The sequence below is a fragment of the Camelus dromedarius genome, chromosome 9 (genome assembly GCF_036321535.1).
Source record: "Camelus dromedarius isolate mCamDro1 chromosome 9, mCamDro1.pat, whole genome shotgun sequence".
In the NCBI taxonomy this organism is placed as follows: Eukaryota; Metazoa; Chordata; class Mammalia; order Artiodactyla; family Camelidae; genus Camelus; species Camelus dromedarius.
Window position 1 is genome coordinate 74,404,703 of NC_087444.1, and position 21,264 is coordinate 74,425,966.

The 21,264-nt window shown below is 46.6% G+C and overlaps 2 protein-coding genes across 2 annotated transcripts in view; one reads left to right on the plus strand and one right to left on the minus strand.

The window, feature by feature from the left end:
* Window positions 1–3,255: 3,255 nt before the first annotated feature.
* On the minus strand, window positions 3,256–17,249 carry TSKS (testis specific serine kinase substrate). Its single transcript, XM_010993173.3, has 11 exons — window positions 17,080–17,249; window positions 16,458–16,683; window positions 8,760–8,855; window positions 8,497–8,580; window positions 8,161–8,244; window positions 7,295–7,581; window positions 6,641–6,835; window positions 5,652–5,825; window positions 4,835–4,970; window positions 3,612–3,736; window positions 3,256–3,484 (listed from the first exon to the last, which is right to left on the minus strand). The coding sequence occupies exons 1-11, from the start codon at window positions 17,247–17,249 to the stop codon at window positions 3,328–3,330; spliced, it is 1,734 nt and encodes a 577-aa protein (XP_010991475.2). The 3' UTR covers window positions 3,256–3,327.
* The window catches only part of AP2A1 (adaptor related protein complex 2 subunit alpha 1), a 41,422-nt gene continuing 33,161 nt past the window's right edge, over window positions 13,004–21,264 (plus strand). The window contains exon 1 of the mRNA XM_064489533.1: window positions 13,004–13,091. Coding sequence (XP_064345603.1) covers window positions 13,043–13,091 — 49 coding nt within the window. The 5' untranslated portion in view covers window positions 13,004–13,042. The remainder of the gene's footprint in view (window positions 13,092–21,264) is intronic.

Below are 21,264 nucleotides of genomic sequence, written 5' to 3' on the forward strand. Positions count from 1 at the left end.
ATAATATATGTATACATATAATATAATATATATATTACATCTTCTTTATCTAGTCATCTGTTGATGGACAAATCTGAGAATCTTGAACTTTTTCTGTTCCTACACAGACTGCCAACTCATTCTCCACTCCCCTTTCCAGCAAAGTTCATCAAAAGAGTAGCCTAAACCCACTGTCTCTAAATCTTTGCCTTCTATTCTCTCTCTCTGTCTTGTGCAACCTCTTCATATATTTTTATTTTTACTTATTTTTTTAATGGAGGTATTGGGGATTGAACCCAAAACCTCATGTGTGCTAAGCACACGCTGTACAACTGAGCTATACCCTCTCCCCGCCTGCCATGCTCTCTTTAATACACTCTTTCAGGCTTTCCCCAACACCAGTCCACTGAAAGTACTCTTGTAATTTAATCCAGTGGTCAGTTTCTCAATCCCCATCTTAGCTGACCTACAGAAGCATTTGATTCAGTTGACTGCTCCCTCCTCATTAATAAACTCTCTTAAGTGTCTGCCTGGACATCACGTTCGTTGAGTTTTCTTCCTACCTCACTGGTTACTCCTCTTCAGTCTCCACTGTGAATTCTTCCAGTTATCCCAAGCTTCTGAACTTCGGAGTTCCCCAGGACTGTGGTTTTTGTTTCTTTGTTTCCCCCTTTTAAAATATATGCTCATTCTTTCAATGGTCTCATTCAATGTCGTGGCTTTAATGGTTTCCATATTTGTATGTCCAGATCCTACCTCCTTCCCTAATTCAAAAGTCAGCTGCCTACTCAGTCTAAATGCATGGATGTCTAAAAAGCATCTCAAACTTAACATTCACATGCCAGTTCTGAGCTTACTTGACATCCGATATATTTCTTTGCCTTTTCTATTATCTGTTCTGTATCACACAGACCCTACAGGATCTTCTCCCCGGTTCTCTATGTCAGCCAGCTTCCACTGGCTTCAACCAATGGGAGAAGCATTGGCAGGAGATAGAATGATGTAGTAGAGAGATGACATGGTATTTCTTCCGCTCCCTCTCTGCTTCAGGGTGCTTCTCTCGAATTGGCTGCAGCTCTTACAGACAGATCTGCAGTGATTTCCGCTTCCATCAGGAAACCTGTCCCTGGACTCTGATAACATCATTTCCCCTGTTTGTCCTTTCAGCCTAGGGACAGTAGTCACTTTCTGCTGATGCCAATCTCTGGTTTCCCTCAACATCCCCCTTTAGCCCTTCAGGTCTTTCATCACCCATGGAACCAGTCTCCTATATCAAGTTCTATTTCAGACGTTCACAGCACTTGAGTCTTGACTGCTGTGGTTCTTGGTGCAAAGAATGGCCTCAGGAAACAGATCCCCAAGATGGGATTCTGGGATTAGGTTGTTTATCTGCTTGCGCTTTAACGAAGTGGTATCTTCGCAGTTAGAAAACAGGATTATAGTTGTCCCTAGAATACACTGTCTCTAGGAGGAATGTGTAATGTGTTGCAATACTGGTTCTTTCCCCCACTAACTATGTACCCTTATGTAAATAATTTATCCTCTCTGGATCTGTTTCTTCCTCTGTATCTTCTTCAGTTTGGGCTGCCCTAACAAAATACTCAGTAGCTTAAACAACAATTTATTTCTCACAGTTCTGGAGGCTGGGAAGTCCCAGGTCAAAGTGCTGGCAGATTTAGTGTCTGGTGAAAAGCCTGCTTCCTTGTTTGCAGATGGCTGCCTTCTTGCTGTGTCCTCATATGGTGGCGGGAGACGGAGAGGCTGTCTTTTCTAAAAAGCGTGCTCCTTCCATGGGGAGGCTCCGCCTTCATGACCTCATCTGATCACCTCCCAGTGCCCCACCTCCAAATACCACCACAGTGGGGATGAGGGTTTCATCGTGTGAATTTTGAAGGACACATATAGTCCATTGCACTCTGTAAAATGAAAATGATTATTCATCCTCTGAAGGAATTTAGATCTGCCAGCAGTTCCTGTCTTGTGGGTACAAATGAAACTGCATTAATGGATCTCCAATCTGCTAGCTCCAAATCTATAAATCAACTAGCAAGAAGTAACATTTTTATAATATCTTATAAACCATGAATATGATATAATTCTCCATTCATTAAGGTCTGTAACTTTTCTCATTAATGTTTTAAAGTTGTGTGTAGAGATTGCGGCATATCTTTTGTTGGGTTCCTAGGCATTTTTTAGTTTTATGCTATGTAGAAATAGCACCTTTAAAACTTTTTCATTTTCTAACCTTGTATCATGGGCATACAGAAATCATTTTTTTAAATCTTTTTTAAAATGAAAAAAATTTGTTTGGAAGGGTGGTAATTAGGTTTTATTTATTTTCGGGGGAGGTACTGCTAAGCATGCACTCTACCACTTGAGCTATACCCTCCCTGCCGAAATCATTTTTTTATGTTCACCTTTTATTCAGCTTCCTTGCTAAACTCACTAATTTTTAGTAATTTATTCTATTGGATTCCTTGTTATTCTCTATATGCACAGTTATGCCATCTCAGAATGATGTTTTCTTCCTTCCCTATCTTTGTACTGTTCCTTTTCTTACCTTACTGCCATGGTGTTAGAATAGGGGTTACCTTTGGGGTAGAAGGAAAGGGTAGTGATTGGGGTTCAAGGAGTGCTAGTCAGGTGCAGTTTCTAAATCTTGGTGGTGGTTACATGTCCATTCCATGATGATTCATTGAGCTGTACACTTCTAACTTGTGACCTTTTCTGTTTATATTATACTTGAATTATAAGTTTAAAAATTGCATTGGTGTGGTAGTTTAGAACATGCCCACAAATGGACATTCTTTTCAAAATATGGCTGCAAATTCTTTGATACACCCTGTGAGTATGATCTGGACTTGGTGACTCAATTCTAAAGAATACAGGAAGAGAAAATGATGGTTTGCAGCTTCCAAGACTAGGTCATTAAAGGCACTGTAGCATCCTGCTTGTTCTTAGATTGCTTGCCCTGGGGGAAGTTAGCTGCCATGAGAAACTGAGGCCTCCAACCAAAAGTCATATGAGTGCACCATCTTGGAAGTGTCACCTCCAGCCAAGTTAAGCCTTCAGATGACAGCAGTTCCAGCTGACATCCTGACTGCAAACTCATGAGGACCCTGAGCCAGAACCATCTGGCTAGGCCACTCCCAGATTCTTGATCCTCAGAAATTGTGTGAGATAATACAGTGTACCATCATCAGCATCTCTCTGGAAACCATGATACCCTGTTGGCTGAGGATCAAGTCATAGTGAGCACAGAGGCTGGTGCATGGTGTGAGTGCAATTTATTAGCCCTCTTTTGGTGCCAAAAAGGAGACAGAATTCATGCCAGCATGAGGGGCCCATTTATTGTTCAGGGGTTGGGCCCCCACGTTTTGGGGGATTCCCTCCCCCACTTCCTCCCCCCATTGTCCCTGTGGACCCCTCAAGTGGCAGGTTGCTGAGTTGATCGTGGAGGGAACACATCTTCAAGTGTAGATAGTCCAGAGCGGCCACCTTCTCCCTGTCATGAGTAGGGAGTTAGGGCTGGTGATGCCAGATGCCATGGGGCTGGAGTGGAAGGAGGCGGGGACTCAGGCCCTTTCCCCAAGACCTCACCCTCCTCCCATGCCCTCAGCCTCCTTCCTCACTCCGGCTTCATCTTGTCTGTCAGCAGCAGGTTCTTGGCCCGCAAGGCTTCGTCTTGGGCCAGCCGAAGGGTGGAGCTCAGGGCCTCTGCCCTGACGTGTTTGGCCAAGGCCTGGCGCTCCAGCTCCTGGGGAGAGGAGTGTAGGCGCGGCTGGGCTTGCTGGACTGGGCTGGGGGTGGAGGGGGATCTGGATCGCGGAGCGCAAGGGGCAGGGTCCCGTGGGGCCCACATTCCTCCCCCAGGGTATCCCATCATGCCTTGAGCCTGAGACTGATCCCCAATGTCCCACAATGCCCCGGCCTTCCAGATTCCATTGTGCACTAGATTCCATTGTGTGTGACCCACTGTCTGTCTCCCGTTGCCCTGGCCTTCTTTGTCCCCATTGGCACTAAACCAGCATCAATCATATTGCCGCCTCATGCCCATCATGCATTTGATGTCTGAGCCCCAGTATCCCATCACGTGATGACCTTCTATTCCCATAATTCACAGGACCTGACATCTCCTTATCTATTAGGCCAGGCTCTCTGTCATAGTAATAGTCCTTAGTGCTCTGGTTCTCTATATCCCACAATGCACCCGTGTCCTATCATGTCTTAGTCCTGTAGCTCTGCCTCATAATGTCCCTTACTGCCTCGCTTGTCTGTCTCACCCACGACAACTTATAGCCCATCATACATTAGGCCAGTAGCCAATAATATACTAAATCTCTTATGTTTCAGAATGTGCACTGGTCTCAAGTTCCATCAGCTACTGGGCTTGAATCTGTGGTCCGATGCCTCATGAAGAGCTGTGGTTCCATTTCCCATAATGCATTACCTTAACTGTGACCTCTCTTCGCTGGGTCCCCTGTCTGACCTCAGTGATCCCATATAATGTATTGCCTCTCTTAAGGTCCACAGAAAATCCAGCTTATATTCCACGAAGCTGTAGACTGGTGTTTGTCTCCTGTGTCCCACAATGCACCAGATCCAACATCCCATCATGCTTTGGGCCCAAGTCCATCACCCAAGGTTCCATGATCACTGACTTATGACTCACTAACTGCCAAACTGCTTTCCCCTGCCCCCATCCTAATGCATTAGCCAAGTGTTCCCCCAACACCTGCAGCCCACAGCTCACCCTTCCCATCCTGCCACACACCAGAAGTATCCTTGTGCCTGGGGCTCCCCTCCCCCTGCCCCGACTGAAAAGTGGGGCATAGTGGCCCGTGGTCCCTAGTACCAGAATCTTCTTGTGTAGCCTCTGGCAGCTGGGGCAGGCAGGAGCCAGGCCCCTCTGCTTCACCTCATCCACTAGCGGGGTCAACGCTCGCTCCAGCAGCTGCTGCAAGGACTCCGTGGACAACTGCTGCCCCTGGCTGGGGGAGGGGTAGTCACCAGGTGAAAGAGGCCTAGAACTAACTCCATTCCCAGGATGCCGCATGCCCACCTGCCCAGCCTCCACCTGGGTCCCATTCCCACTATGCACCTACGCAACCTTCCCACCATGCACTGGGGCCAACCTACAGTGTATTAGGTATCCCTTAGTTTCCACAGCATGGGGAATATCCTCAGTGCCTGAGGATTCCCATTCCCAATGGGCATCAACGGCCCTCAGTTCATCAAAAAGTCACATTTCCCACACTGCACTAGTTAAAGCTGATCCCAAGTTGTATTGGAATTTTCGCTCCCTCCTACCTTTCTGAATATGGATCAAGCATGATATCCCTTAGCCTTCCAATACCCCAAGGTCTTACTTCCCTACAATGCACTGGGAAACCCTACCTCCCATCAAGTACCACTTCCTAAAGTCCTCACAATGTTCTGGAAACCCAGGATGCATGAAATGTATCAAGTCTTTCTCGCGTTCCATGAAACACTGACTTCACCTTGTGGGGAGGGAAGAAATGTGACTCCCATAATGCAGCAGGATTGGCCCATCCTACAATACATGGGGATGCCCTGTCTCCCACAATGAATTTCCCACCCCACTCTAGCTAAAGTCTCATCTCCTTCAGTGCTTTTCAGAATGTACCTGGAGCCAGGCCCTGCCCCCTTACCTGGCGCAGCGGGCACAGGAGCCTTGGGAGGCCCGATCCAGGTTCATGGAGAGGTCAGACCCTCTTCGAGAGCTCTGAAATTGCCGCCCCAGCTCCTCCAGAATTGGTTTTACTGGGCCCAGCCCCTCCAGCTCGTTCCTCAGTGAAGCCACAGACACTGCTGACCGCTCCACCCTGAGGCGTGAGGGTAAGCAGAGCAGCGAGGTCGCCTCTCCAACAGTGTAGAGGTATTCCCGATTTTTGAAAGTTCCCTTTACCCACTTTACTTTTGTGAAAGACCTACATTAGTGCCTGTTTTTACTAACCAAATGAAATCCAAAGAGGATTTTCGCTTTTATGAAAAAAGACAAAAGGCATTTGTTTTGTAGCAAGCCGTTACAGAAGCAGCAAGAGCAGCACATCTAACTCCTTCCCTGGGAATGACATTAAGTGTCTCCGCCTCAAGGCACCATAGCTTTGGACTGTGTTGTTTATAAGCATCTGTGCTTTATCGCGATTTATTTTGTGCATCTGTTAGGAAGACGTATCCTAAGGTAATCTCTTCTTCGCTTTATGCCATTTTGGCTTACATAAGGTTTCACAGAACTGCTCTATTTTCAGAGAGCTGGAAACCTGCAGTCCTAGCAAGGCTCCACCCAAGATTAGCCCAGCACCCGGGTCTCCATCCCGTTTGCAATACCCGGCCCTGCCTTGCTTCTCTCTGTTCTGATTGGTCCCTCCTTTTGAGTTTTAATGTTAGAAAGCTCCTCCCTGTTCTCTAATTGGTTTCTCCTTTGCTTACTTGGCTCCTCTCCTGGTCCTTTTTAGGTAGGGAACTTACCTCTAATTGGTTCCGCGCCTCAGTCTTTATTGGGTATGACACTACTCTACTCCCTACTCTAATTGGAGCGTCTGCCTGTCAGTATATGGTCTCCCCTAATTGGCTCAACCCTATCCCTCAAGGCCCCGCCCTCCCACGTCCCCACGCGGTCCGCGGCTTGGGCCCTTACATGGTGCACAGCTCGTCAGCCCGACCCCGCAGCTCCTGCAGGCCCCGTGCAGTCTGCGCCTGATCACGCTGCGCCCGCTCCCACTGGCCCAGGAAGCCGTCAAGCCTGCCGCCCAGGCCCCCGAGCAGCCGCAGGGCCTCCTGCACAGCCCCCTCCTCCTGATGCCACCGGGCGGTCAGCGAGGACACCTCTCTCCTGGAGGGGCAGAGGTAAGGAATGGGTCAGGGATAGATTTGGACACGCTCCCATCGTCCCCACCCACCAAAGCAAACCCATGGTGCTGGACCCACCCAGGACCCAAATTCTCTAGTCCTGTCCATTTCTTGGAATCCTCCCATATCCTCCAGAATCCCGCCTCTATCTCCTTATCAGGTATCCTGGCCTTCCTTCGTCCTGCCTTCCAGCCCCACATCTACTCTAGACATTGCCTCCTCAAGATAACCGCTCGGATGTCCTCCTGGAGTCTGGAGCCTGCAAAACTTTCCACCTCCCCAAACCCGCCCACCTCATTTTCATCAGATGCAGATCTCTGTGCCACCAGCCCTCTACTCAAAACTCAGTTCTTCGAAGTCTAGCCCTTCTGGGACACCGCCCCCAGAACACTCCCTCCAAGGAGTGTGCCACCCGCTGGGCCCACCACCAGATTCCACTCACCTCAGCTCCTCAAGGCCGGCAGAGACCTTTCGAAACTCCTGCTCACTCACAATGGGGCCCTCCCCTGCCCGGGGTCCCATTCCCCAGCCACCTGGGGCCAGGCCTCGCGGTCGTGGGGGTTCGTCAGGGCTCCCTGGTGGGCCAGAGCAGCCGGGGGGTTGGGCGGCGGGTCCCAGGCCATGCCGCGAGAGGCCGACCTCCAGCTTCTGCTCCAGCGCCTGCAGCTCGGCCTCCTGCCTCCTCGGCGTCTCATCCTGCAGTTGCTGCTGGAGGTAGCGTAGCTTCTCCTGGGCCAGGAAGGAGGGCAGGGTTACGGCACCAGGCCCTTTGCCTCCCATAGCCACCACCTCCACCCCCAAATCCTCCTAATGAATTCTCGAGATTGGAAAGTAAATGTATGTGGGGACAGGATACTGGAAAGTCCCACTTGAAATCTAAGTGGACTCTTCCTTGCTGTAACTAGGGAGGGATGTCTCATTCATAGCCTAGCTAGAGTCCAACTCAGCCTCTGAATGCCTGCCTCCTGTTTCCAACTGGCCCTCCACCCCTGCCTCCAAATCCTCCAAGGTGTCAAATTCCAGCCCCTCCTGTTTAGGAAGAACAATTGAAGCTTCTCCACCATTTTGTTGGGAAATGAGTGGGTATGTAGACTGGACGAGCATTCCCACTCAAAGTCCGACATGCTTCCTTCTCTCCCGGACTTGAATATGAAGTGCATGGAGAAGCGTGACCATGAACACGAAGGGGCAGTGCGGTGGTGGTGGTGGTGGTGGTGGTGATAGGGCGGAAAGTTCCACCTAAAGTCTACCTCAAGTACCTCGTGTGTCTGATTCCCATCCCCAGACCCTCAGGCCCCTCCGCCTTACCTCCAGCAGGGCAGAGTTCTGCTTCAGGACGTTGGTTTTTATTTCAGCATCTTCCACCGACCGGGTCACCTTCCTGCAGTTCTCCTGGGTCAGGACACCAGGGCGGGGGCCCTGCCTTCCCATTCCAGTTCCGCTTCCCAACCCTTACTCTCGCTATTTTCCATACAGGCTCCACCCCCGCGTCTGAGACACGCCCCCTTCTTCCCCACCTTCTGCCTTCCGCTGATTAGTCTGCCCTTTACCCGCCTGGTTCCCTTGGCTAAAGGTATGGTTCTTCCTCAGATCTCTCCCTTGCTCCCTTCACCCCACGCCGCTCCTGCCCCACAAGCAGCTCACCTTGAGTTGACTACAGTACCCTTCAAGTTCTTCTGCCTCTTGCCGCCTTCTCTCTAGATTCTCGCTCAGCACAGAACACTCACTCTGGAGCATGGAAAGGAGGAGGGGTTATCCAGGGCCTTGAGGAGACACCTCATGGGGAGGAGAGGCAAGAAGGTCCCTTTTCCTTCTGAGCCTCAGTCTCCCCAGCTGGGCTACGGGTGCACTGAGTTGGACGTGGCTCTGGAGGAAGAGGAGGTGTTGGGGAGGGGCTGTCCTCACACCTGCAGCGTCTGCACGTGCTGGTTAACCCGCGTAGTCTTTTCCTTCAAACTGGTGATGGAGTCTTTGGCGCGGACCAATCCACTGTTGACCCCACTCTGGGGGAAGAATGGGAGACAGGTGAGTCACTGGGTGTGAGGGAGCACACCCCAACCTCAAGAAAAATCTAGAACTGCATTTACACCTTGATTCTGCCCTGGAATAGCTGTGGGATTTGAGGCGAGGGCTGCGTGTCTTTGATTCTTGGTAATTTTGCTCCATAAAGCCAGGGGGCAGACTCGTTTTCTTCTTCGTGGATGGGAAGAAAAATAAGTAGGGTCAAGGAAAGAGTAGGGGTGGGAGAGTGCTCAGACATGTGGGAGAACGAGGATGGTCGTAACCTGAGATAAATGCCTTTGGGGTCCACAGACAAATAAGATAAAAATGTGATATGTTATGCAATGGAATACTACTCAGCCATAAAAAATAATGCCATTTGCAGCAACATGGATAGACCTAGAGATTATCACACGAAGTAAGTCAGAGAAAGACAAATACTGTATGATATCACTTACATGTGGAATCTGAAAAAACAACACAAATGAACTTATTTACCAAACAGAAAACAAATTTACGGTTACTAAAGGGGAAAGGCAGGGGAGGGATAAATTAGGAGTTTGGGATTTGCAGATACAAACTACTATATATAAAATAGATAAACAACAGGGTCCTACTGTATTACACAAGGAACTATAGATCATATCTTGTAATAATCTATAATGAAAAAGAATATGAAACATAATATATATAAATGTATAACTGAATCACTATGCTGTACACCAGAAACTAACACAACATTGTAAATAGCAATACTTCAATTTAAAAAAAAAGGTAACTGTTAAAACACATGCTCTGTCTTTCTCTTCAGGCAGTGGGGAATTCTAAAGATAAACCACCTTCCAGTTATAAGAACTCACTATGCACCAAGCCAATCACTTACCCACCTTCTTCCCTTTTATTCCTCACAACCAAACCCCTTGAGGTTATTTGGCCCATTTTGCAAGTGAGGCAAATGAGGCTTGGAGAGGGGATGTCCCTTGTACTCCCAGGTACACAGCATAGGAGGTGGCTTTGTCAGAATTTTACCTAGAGCCTTTGTTTTAAATCATGACACCATATGGCCTTTGATTATTGCAAACTTATATCACCATAAAATGCCTTGTGACTCCTGTCAAACAAACTGGCTCAGGAGGGATGCATGTGATAGGATCCACTCTCCTCTCTTCTACATTTATAGAAGAGTTAGCCTGGCACGTGACTGCCCAGCTAAAGGCTATATTTCCCAGGCTCCCTTGCAGCCAGGTGTGTCCATGTGACTAAGCCCTGGCCAATGGAATGTGAATGGAAATAATATAGGCAATTTCCAAGTCATGCCTTTAATAAAGGGGGGAAAACATCCCCCTTTCTCTCTCCCTGCTGGCTGGAAGGCACAGTTGATGGCTAAAGCCAGAGCAGCCATCTTGGACCAAGAGATGGAGGACACAAAATAAAAGAAGCTGATACACCAGAAACTAACACAACATTGTAAAGCAACTATACTTCAATTATAAACAAAACAAAATATCACAGAATAATTAAAGGAAAGAAGACTGAATCTTCAACACTGTAGAGCCGCCATACTCAGTTCTAACCCCTTATGAATACTTCTACCTGTGAGTGAGACAACATTTTCTCTCATTTACACTATGCTATGTTGTGTCTTTTTGTTACCAAATTTATGACTTGATAGTTGAGCCCCCAGAATACAGGCACCTGTAACCTGCTGCATTTGAAGAGCAGATCTGCTGTACCTGAGAATTTTATGTGAGAAATAAACTAACCTGCTTAAACCAGATATTTTGGTTTCTTTCACAGTCTCTGAACTAATACACAAAGAAAAAAGGACAAATTTCCTCCACTGTAAGATGAAAACAACATCACATTTCTTGCATGACTGCTCTAGAGAACAAGGGAGATAAGGATTATTGTGTTAAGGTGACATTGGCACAATGGCAGAGTCAAGAACCCCCCAGTTCCACCCCTCCATAAAAAACAGTGAAAAAACTGGCCAAAACGATAAAAGTCAAGTCTTTGAGAAGATTGTAACAGTTATAAACATATATGCACCTAATAGAGCTTGAAAACATGTAAAGCAAAAACTGACAGAATTGAAGGGAGAATTCAACAATTTAACAATTATGTTTGGAGACTTCAATATAACACTTTCAAGAATGGGTAGAACAACTAGAGAGTAAGTTATCAAGGAGACAGGGCACTTGAACACTATAAACCTAGCAGACATCTACAGAATTCTTCACCCAATGGCAGAATACACACTCTTCTCAAGTGCACATGAAACACTCTCCATATGGTCCAAGATAGACCATATGTTAAGTCACAAAACAAGTCTTAATATGTTTAAAAGGATTGAGATCATACATATTATGTTTTCTGACCTCAGTGACTTCAGTATAGTGAAATTAGGAATGAATAGCAGAAAGAAATCTGGGGAACTCACAAATACATGGAAATTAAATAGCACACTCATAAACAGCCAGTGGGTAGAAGAAATCACAAGAGAAATTATACTTTGAAATGAGCGAATATGAAAACACAACATACCAATACTTATGGGATGCAGCAAAGGCAATACTTTGAAGGAAATCTAGAGCTGTAAATACCTACATCCAAAAAGAACTCCTAATCAGCAACCCAGCCTTCCACCTTAAGACACTAGAAAAAGAAGAGCCAACTAAACCCAAAACTAGCAGAAGGAAATAATAAAGATTAGCGTGGGGAAAAAATAGAGAATGGAAAAACAGGAAATAAAAATCAGCAAAACCAGAAGTTGGCTTTTGAAAAGATCAACAAAATTGACAAATCTTTAACTAGATTGACCACAAAAAAGAGGAAGAAGACTCAAATTACTAAAGCCAGGAAGGAAAGAGGGGACATTACTACCAATCTTACAGAAAGAGAAAGGATTATAAGGGAATGCTATGAACAATTGTATGTCATCAGATTTGATAACCTAAATGAAATGGAAAAATTCCTAGCAAAACATAAACTACCAAAACTAACTCAAGGAGAACTAGGACATCTGAATAGACCCACAGCAAAGAGGTTGAGTTAGTAATTAAGAAACTTCCAACAAAGAAAGCCCAGATAACCACTGGTGAATTCTACCAATTATGTTAAAAAGAAATGCTACTAATCCATCTCAAATTCTCCACCAAAAAAAAAAAAAAAAAGAAGGAACAGTTCCTAACTCACTCTATGAGGCCAATGTTACCAAAACCAAAGGCATCACAAGATAATAAAACTACAGCCCAATATTCCTTCTGAAAATGGATACAAAGTTTTCAACAAAATACTGGCAAACCAAATCCAGCAGTATATAAGGATTATACACCATGCCAAGTAGGATTTATCCCAGGAATGCAAGATTGGTTCAACATGAAAATGAACCCATGTAACATAACGTATTAATAGAATACAAGGTCCTCAACATGTATTATCAAAAAGACAACAAATAACCAGTATTGGTGAGGATGTGGGGAAAAGGGAACCCCTGTGCGCTGTTGGTGGGAATGTAAATTGGTACAGCCACTATGGAAAATAGTATGGAGAGTCCTCAAAAAATAAAAAATTAGCTATCATCTGATCCATCAACTCCACTCTTAGGTATTTATCTAAAGAAGACAAAAGCACTAATTTGAAAAGATAAATGCACCCCTCTGTTCATTAATTAAAAAAACTAAGATATGGAAGCACCTAAATGCCCACTGATTAATGAATGAATAAAGAAGATACAATGTGTATATACATAACATATATGTATGTATATAGGCCATAAGAAATAGAAATTTGGGGGAAAAAACATAATCATGTTAATGGATAGAGAAAAAGCATTTGACAAAGTCCAGCACCTTTTCATGACAAAAACATTCAACAAGCTAAAAGTACAAAGGAAATCCACATCCTGGCAAAGGGCATCCACCCAAAAAATTAATTAAAAAAACCAATAAAAGCTCCATAAAATCACGGTAGTTTAAAATATGTCCATAAAATTCTTTGATGCTCTTTTAAAATGTGAAGTCTTATTCCCATCATGTGACTGTACTTAGTGACTCATACCTAGTAAATAGAATAAGGCAGAAGTGATGGTCTGCAACTTAAGAAACTAGTTCAGAAAAGGAACTGTGGTTTCCTTCTTGCTCTCTCTTGCTCTGGGGAATGATAGCGGCCACGTCCTAAGCAGCTACCTATGGAGAGGCCCATGTGGCAAGGAACTGAAGCCTCCAACCCAGAGCCAGGTGAGTGCGCCATCCTGGAAGCACAATCTCCAGCCCCAGTCAAGCCTGCAGATGAATGCAGCCCCTGTCAAAATCTTGACTACGACTCCTAAAAGACCCTAAGCCAGAAGCACCCAGCTATGCCACTCCAGGTTTGTTGTTTTAAGGTTGGGGATCATTTGTTTCACAATAGCTAACCAGTACACAAAGTGATATTTTTAAATGGACCCAGAATATCTTAGGTTTCCTATAGGGAGCTGTTCTGGGAAACTAGAGAAGCAGGTTCTGGTGTCAACTCAGTTCTCTCACTTACTAGCTGTATGACCTCAGGGAGGGGACTTGACCTCTCTAAGCCTCTGTTTCCTTACCTGTAAAATAGAAATGGGGCTAATAGCTACCTTCTCAGGGCTGCTGTTGGCAGGAACACAGGTTGGCTGAGAAAGGCTCTTAGTTTATACTTGGCAAAAGAGAGAAGGCAGTGGGGGTCACTGGAGGTGAGTTTTAGCTTCACTTAGAGCAGACTTGGGAAATGGTGAAGGCAGAGCTGTTAGTCTTGGGGGAAAAGTGAATGGCATGATGCTGGGGGTGGGGGTGGGGTGGCCATACCTGAGGATAAGTCCCTCCTTGGCCACTCACACGCCATGCAACTGGGCAATCCCATTTCCCACTCCAAACCTGCCTCAGTTTCCTTTCTTGTCAAATAGGATTGATGATACCTTGCTCAGATGGTGGTGAGGAAGAGTCAAACAAGATGACATGGTCAATAAGCCAAGCACAGTGATAACTGTCAGGACCATTAAAATTAATGACAACAGGACAGGAACCCCCAGCAGTCTCAGGGAAGTCTGCAGAAAGCAGGCCAAGTTCCAAGCAGGGCTCAAAAGACCTTCCGTGGCCATCACTGCTTGGAGGCACTGACCTTCCCCAAAAAGAATAACCTCTCCTCACTTGTATCCTTTGGGCTTGTAAAGATGTCAGAGCTTAAGACAGGAGGCAAAGCTGTCTGCTTCACCATTCTTTAGCTGCCCCTCCATCTAGTCTGGGACTTATCACTCTTACCCAGGGTCTCCATCACTCCCAGGTCCCCTTCCCTTCCTTTCTAGTTCTCTGTCCCACCTCTCTCTGGATCCTTGGCCCCTGTGTCTCTGGGTCTCTGTCCCCCCACTCTGGGTTTCTGTCCCCTCCCCTCTGCTCATCTCCAGCTTTCTCTCCTGATGTAGTGCAGGTGCTCAGTGCCAGTCTGGGTTCTTACTGTCCCCCTCCTCACTGTTCCTGCATGTACCCCAAGGTGTTGGCTGTCAGACTTTTTTCCATTATACAGAGAAGGCACCGGAAGCCCCAGAGGCTGATGCTCCCTTCCAGCCCAAATGTGAGCTCACAGCTGCATCTAGCCTTGATCTTGGCTGCCCAGGGCTCTTGTGACAGGCATCACAGTCTGCTGAGGGATGTGACTCAGAAATAGCTCCAGTGGGAGGCAGACCGCTGCAAGTATGCCTGAGTGATGCTCTCACAGAGAGGGGGAGGACGTGGTTCTGGCTGGGGGAGGAGATGCCTCCTGGACCATCCATCCCACCTGGACCGTCTCTGCCGCTCCCTTCTCTCCACCTGGTCCTTTTCCCCTGGGCCCTCGCCTGGCCTCCTCTCTGGCCTTCCTGCCTCCACTCACTCCCCTCCAAACATCTCCCACCCAGGCCCAGAGGCATCTCCTAGGGAAAGAAAAGACTTGGGCTTTAGCGTCATACCTGCTAGGCTTCTAGCCCTGGCCTTGCTTCTTCTAAGCTCTCCAATCTTGTAGGGGTCACTACCTCTCTCTACCTCATTTATTTTTATTGTCATCTGTAAATTGGGATTTATACCATTTCTTTTGCAGAACTTCTAAGAGAGGAAAACTGAGACCTGCCTCCCCACACCCTGACATCTAATAGGTGTTCAGTAAGTGGGAATGGAACTCAACTCCCCCAGAATTGCTCCTCTCCCCTGGCCAGGAACCTTCAATGGCTCCCATTGCCCTCAGGAGAATGCCCATGTTTCTCAGCCTCTGTATCCTCTCCCCCTCCACCCCCAACCAGCCTCATCTCTCTCACACACCATGATCCAGCCAGAAGGACCTTTCCCCCAGTCTCTTTTCAATCCCTATCCTTTTGCATATGCTGTTCCAGCTAGGTAGAACACCCTTCCCAGTATTCTGCCTTCCTTCTGTTCAAGATCCAGTTTATGTGTTGCCTTTTCTAGAAATCCTTCCTTGATCATGGCTGGCTGGACCAAGGCCTTCCTCTTCCAGGCTCCCCCAGGGACCTCTCCTGCCCCTATCAAGGCCGGGTGCCCCCCAGGCCCTAACTCTTAAGCCTGAGTCTACTACTCAGAAGCTGCGTGACTTTCGGTATGCTATTTAACCTTCTAGGTTAATATCTTCATCTGTGAAATGAGAATAGTAATAATAACAACCAACATGTATTCTGTGCATATAGCTCACTGTTGTGCTAAACATGAATGAACTACATGTCGTTGTCATGGCAATCTCATGAGGTGGGGACGATTCTATCCAGAACTCTGTCTTGGGTACTACCATATTTCCTGCTCCTAGACCAGTGCCTGGCACATCATAGGTATTTAAGAAATATTTGTTGAAAGAACAAACACATGTATTTCCATTTTACAGATGAGGAAACTGAGGCTCCTGGAATAAAGAAAGTCCTTGGTAAATGCTAGTGAATCTTATTAGTATCATTATGACTGTGGTTATTGTTAGTATAATTCCTAGTGTCCATGTCAAGTCCAGTTCAGGGCCTGGCCCAGGAGAAGCCTGGCAGGGGGTAGAGGTTGGTGGGGGAGCTAAAGGACCAAGCTGTAGCATTCCCCACTCTAGTCAGGAATTCTCTAAATTTCCCTAGATCTTGCTCACCTCTCTGTTTTGGCCCAGATTCTGAGGTGGTCCCCTCAGAGAACTCCTATTCATCCATCAAAGCCCAGTTCTAACACTGCCTCCTCCAGGAAGCTTCCCTTGATATCCCTAGCCTGGTTTGAGGGGCCCTTTTCTGGGATCCCTAGTGTTACCTCCATTATGGAATTTATCACCACTACACTGGGAGCTTTCCCCAGGGCAGGGACCTGGCCCGATCCTTATCTGTGACTCCAGCCTCACCCAGCACATTAAGAAGTGACTGAATGAACAAAAGACCAACTGCCAGGTGGCAGGCATCATTCACTCTGGATGAAACAGATTCATGGCTGACTGTTAGGGAGAGGAAGCAGTTCCTTTGGGCCTCTAAAGGTGACCAGAACCTTCTCATTCCAAGTCAAGAACCCCACCCCCCCATTCCTCAGTATTTGCCTACCACCAGAGTAAGGACCTTCGCCTTCCCCAGCCAAGCCGGGGAGGCCCCTCACCAGTATTTCCGTGATGTCTGGGTCATTGGGAGCCCAGGGTGGGGTAGGGGAGGCAGGTGGCACAGGCAGTGCCAGTTGGCTGCTGTCTTCTGTGGTTGAGTCTGTCCCCGAGGAGTCGGTGGGCTCCACGGCGGCCAGGTTGAGCAGGGACACATTGGTGCAGGCTGAGGAACGTTTGAGGTTCAGGCACCAGTGCATTGGCTCATGGGACATGCGAGGCTCTACCCTGGGGAGGAGAAACAGGCAAGAGAGTCAAGATGCAGCTCCAGCAGGGTCTGGCCCCTCCTGCCTCCCTGTCTCCACCACCTCCTACTCTTTCTGACTCCAACCTCACCGCCTACTTCTTTTTTCTCCATCTCTGCCTCCTGTTCTCTTCTTCCACGTGTAGTGCCCTCTCCTTCTGACTTTTCCTCCCTCCCTCCCTCTCTCCATCTTCACTACCTTCTCCCTCTCTGCCTCCCCCACTCTAGATTCCTCCTTCACCACCGCCCCCTTGCCTGCCTCTCCTCTGCCCCGTCCTCTCCTCCCCTCCCCTTCCTCCAGCACCCACGGTGAGACTTGAGCTCTGTTGGAGGCAGCGCTGGGCGCTAGGACCGTCCCCGACAGGGTGCGACAAACCCACCCGTGGAACGACACGGCTTTCTTTTTCTTTGTGATCCCCTTGGCTGGGCTGGTCACCCCCCCAGGAGCCTCGGAGACCAGCTGGGAGCAGCTCTCGACCCCCGCAGGGGGGTCCCCGGCCTCATGGATCTCTTTGGACTGCCAGATCGTCTTTACCACTACGCTCGCCATGGCGTGGGGGACCCTGCTCCCAGGGGCTTCTTCCTCTGAGACTACTCTGACCACTGACCCTCAAAGTCCCCTGTCCCCACAAGTCTACCTCACAAAGGACCCAACCACTGGGCTCTAAGAAGGGGGGTGCGCACGCGCACAGGTGTTGGCTCATCACATCCCCCCAGAGGGTCTCAGTGAACTCTTCTTGTCCAGGATGATAGTTCTTCCTGGATCTGTCCTTCCCCTGAGGAACCACAATGGAATTGATTCATTCTAGTCCAGAACTTACAATGGACGGGTCCACTAGTTCTTGGGAGGGGACCAAATTCACTTTCCCTGAAACTAACTCTGGGGTCACCCAGCCCTCCCCCACTTCCCATTCAGACTTGATTCTTCATGTAATACCCTGGACTTGTCACTTTCCCAGGATCTGGGAGACAGCAAGAATTGCATGCCAGTGCTGGAGGATCTGACATTCTATGGGGGTGCTGTGGGGGTGCCAGCAGGCAATGGAGAGAAACAAAGGAAAAATACTAGATGTCGAGATGTGGTATAAAGGTAATCAAAACTGGGCGGTGGTGACGTGGACTTTTGTCAAAGCACAACAATTTGTGCACCTGGGATTGGAGCCTTTCCTTGTGTGTGACTTCTGCCTCTTAAGAAAATAATCTAAACAACACCAGAAATTGATACAACATTGTACACTGTACACTATACTTCAATGAGAAAAAAAAGAATCTAAACAAACACTGAGCTATAGCTGATGATGCGTGTGTTGAAGAATTTGGGGGTGTATTAGTTTCCCAGGACTGCTTTAACTAAGTCCCACAGGCTGGGTGGCTTTAACCACAGCTAGGTATTGTCTGTTCTGGAGGCCAGAAGTTCAAGGTCAAGGTGTCAGCAGGGTTGGTTCCTTCTGAGGCTGTGAGGGCTTCTCATCAGATATCTGATATCCTCAGGTGTTCCTTGGCTTGTAGAGGGTCATCTTCTCCCTGTGTCTTCACACTGTCTTTTCTCTGGACACGCTTCTCTCTGTGTCTAAATTCCCCCACCTTTAAGAGCACCGGACATATTGGATTAGGGCCCCCCCAAATGACCTTATCGTCACATGGTCATCTGCAAAGCCCCTATTTCCTAATAAGGTCAAATTCACAGCTACTGGGGGGTTAGAACTTGAACACCTTTTGCAGGACATAATTCAACTTACAACATGGTTGATGTGTATTGATGTCTGCAACTTTGTTTTTATCTGTCTTTTAATTTTTTTTATTGAATAAATCTGACATGATATTTATAAATTGAAAGTATGTGTTACTTTGATACATTTATATGTGTTAGTAAGATTACCATGGTAGTGATGTTTATCACATTGCATCATTATAATACAAGATTGTTGTATGTATTCACTCTACTGTGCATTAGATCTCTATGGCTTATTTCCTACTTGTTGAAAGTTTGTACCCTTAAACAACATCAATCTGATCTCCCACCCCCCCATCCTTTGGTAAAAACCATTTTATTTTATTTTATTTTTTGCATTCTTTTTTATTGAAGTATAGTCTGTTTACAATGCTGTGTCAATTTCTGGTGTAGTGTAATGTTTCAGTCATACATATACATATATATTGGTAACTACCATTTTAATTTGGTTTTTACAAGTTAAACTTTTTAAGATACCACATACAAGTGAAATCATACAGAACTTGTCTTTCTCTGCCTGGCTTATCTCACTGGGCATAACGTGCTCAGGGTTTGTCCATGTGGTCAAAAATTACAAAATAGCCTCCTTTCTTGTGGCTAAATAATATTCCATTGCATGTATATACCACATCTTTTGATCCATTCATTTGATCAATGGCACTTGGGTTGTTTCCATACCTTGGCTATTGTGAATAGCGCTGTTTGCAATTTACTTTGAATGCATCAAAAGTAGATGAGGGGACGGTAGAGCTCGGTGGCAGAGCACGTGTTTAGTGTGCGTGAAGTCCTAGGTTCAATCCCCAGTACCTCTACTAAAAAAAAAATATGCAAATAAATCTAATTACCTCCCTCCCTCAAACCAAAACATTAAAATTTTTTAAATTTTTTTAAAAGATGGATTGATGGATGTAGGATGGGAAGGCCAGATGGACAGACATACAATAGAGCAAGTGGAGTAAAATGTTAATGGCAGCATCGAGGCGAGAGTGCATATGGGTGCTCGCTGTATGGTTGTTTTGACTTTCTGAATATTTAAGAATTTTCAAAGTGAAATGCTGGAAGAGAAACTGGGTGATGGACATGAAGTGACATGATGAGAAGGGCTTGCTTTAAAAGAATCTGGTGGGGTTGAAGTCAAATGCAGGGGCTTATAAATGAAACAGTAAAGGTCATATATTGATAACTGTTGGAGTTGGGTATTAGTTTGTTTTTAATGGAGGCACTTGGGATTGAACGCAGGGCCTGGTGCATGCTAAGCACATCCCATGCTCTACCACTGACCTATTACCCTCCCACCAGGAGTTGGGTATTTGGGTGTGCATTATACCTTTCTGCTTTGGGGTGTATTTGAAAATTCCTATAACATATTTTTTTTATTTTAATAGGGTAGTGGGGATTGAACCCAGGACCTCATGCATGAGCTCTACCACTGAGCTATACCTTCCGCACTCCTATAACACATTTTAAAACATGCTGGATAACGTGTTCAAGTATGATACAGAGAGGTTACCTTAATTCCCTAAACCCAAAAGTTCTTTCCAAAGATGGGACATTGTACTGAGATCTGAAGGATGAACTGCCCATTGGGAAAGCCAGGCTGGGCAGAGGGCAGGGATGAGTTTTGGAGGGTCTGAATGGCCAAGAGGAGGCCAGTGAGGCTGTTGCATTTAAGCTGGGGAAGGACACAGCTGACTGATGTTGCAAAAAGCCCCCTGACTGGCCAGGATGGAAGTGGGGAGAAGGGCAAGGGATGTTGCTGCAAGGTTCCAGGGAGAGATGATGGTGATGGTGGCCTGCATGGGGTGAGGCTGTGGCGATGGAAGGAGGTGGCCAGCTTTGGGGTGTGTTCTGGCTTTGGTTTGGGGTGAAGGACAGGGAGGGGCCCTGGCAGGAGTGCCTGGGTGATTGATGGAGGGCCCAGCTGCCAAAATGGGAAGACTGAGGATGAGTCCTGTTTTTCTGGAGAAAATCAAGAGTTGATTTGCTCAAGTCAAATTGTGGTTCAATCTCTTGGAAGGGCTCCTGGGGCTCCCTCTTAATGCTCCATCTTGAAACCAAACAGTACTCGTCGAAAACTCATCTAGACACCCAAACATGGACCGATTCATGGCCTGGTCTTAAAACTTAGCAGTGAGTCAGCCCCTGAATCCCTGAAGCCCAGAATTGTCTTGCTCAAATCCAGTGTGATCATTTTTGGCCTTCCAATATCAAAACCACTATCAGTGGTGTGTGGCCGCTGGGGCCTTGCCATGCAGCAAGTCTCCGCTAAGATGTGCTACACGTATGAAACACCAGATTTCAAAGACTTAGGAAAATAAGAATGTCAGCTAGGTTGAAATGATATTTGGGTATATGGGGTAACATAAAATATATTATTAAAATTCATTTCCCCTTTTATTTAAAATTTTTTTAATTTATTTTCATTAATCTATTTATTTATTTAGGGGAGGAGAGAGGTAATTAGGTCTATTTATTTACTTACTTTTAGAGGAGGTACAGGGGATTGAACTCAGGACCTCATTCATGCTAAGCATGTGATTTACTACTTGAGCTATACCCTCTCCCCCTTTTCATTTTTACTTTTTTAAAGTGGCAGGAATCTATTGAAAATTGTGTTTGTGGCTCCCATTGTATTTCTTTGGGAAAGAGCTGCTCTTACTGGGCAGGGGTCAGCCCATGCGAGCCCCGAGCCCCGACAGGACTAAGATCCCTCATCTACCCAAGACAGAACCTAGAATCAGAGCATCCTTCTCCTCACAACAAAAACCCAGAGTTAATCCTATCTGGCTTCAGGTTAAAGGTTTTGTTTGTTGATGGAGGTGCTAGGGATTGA

Bases quoted from the DNA above. Each gene is read 5' to 3' on its own strand.
- TSKS (XM_010993173.3), bottom strand. From the start codon at position 17,249: ATGGCGAGCGTAGTGGTAAAGACGATCTGGCAGTCCAAAGAGATCCAT. The intron at 16,684-17,079 runs GTGGGTTTGTCG...TCTCCTCCCCAG, and splicing joins AAAGCCGTGTCGTTCCACGG to GGTAGAGCCTCGCATGTCCC. The intron at 3,737-4,834 runs GTACTAGGGACC...TCCTCTCCCCAG, and splicing joins GGCTACACAAGAAGATTCTG to GAGCTGGAGCGCCAGGCCTT.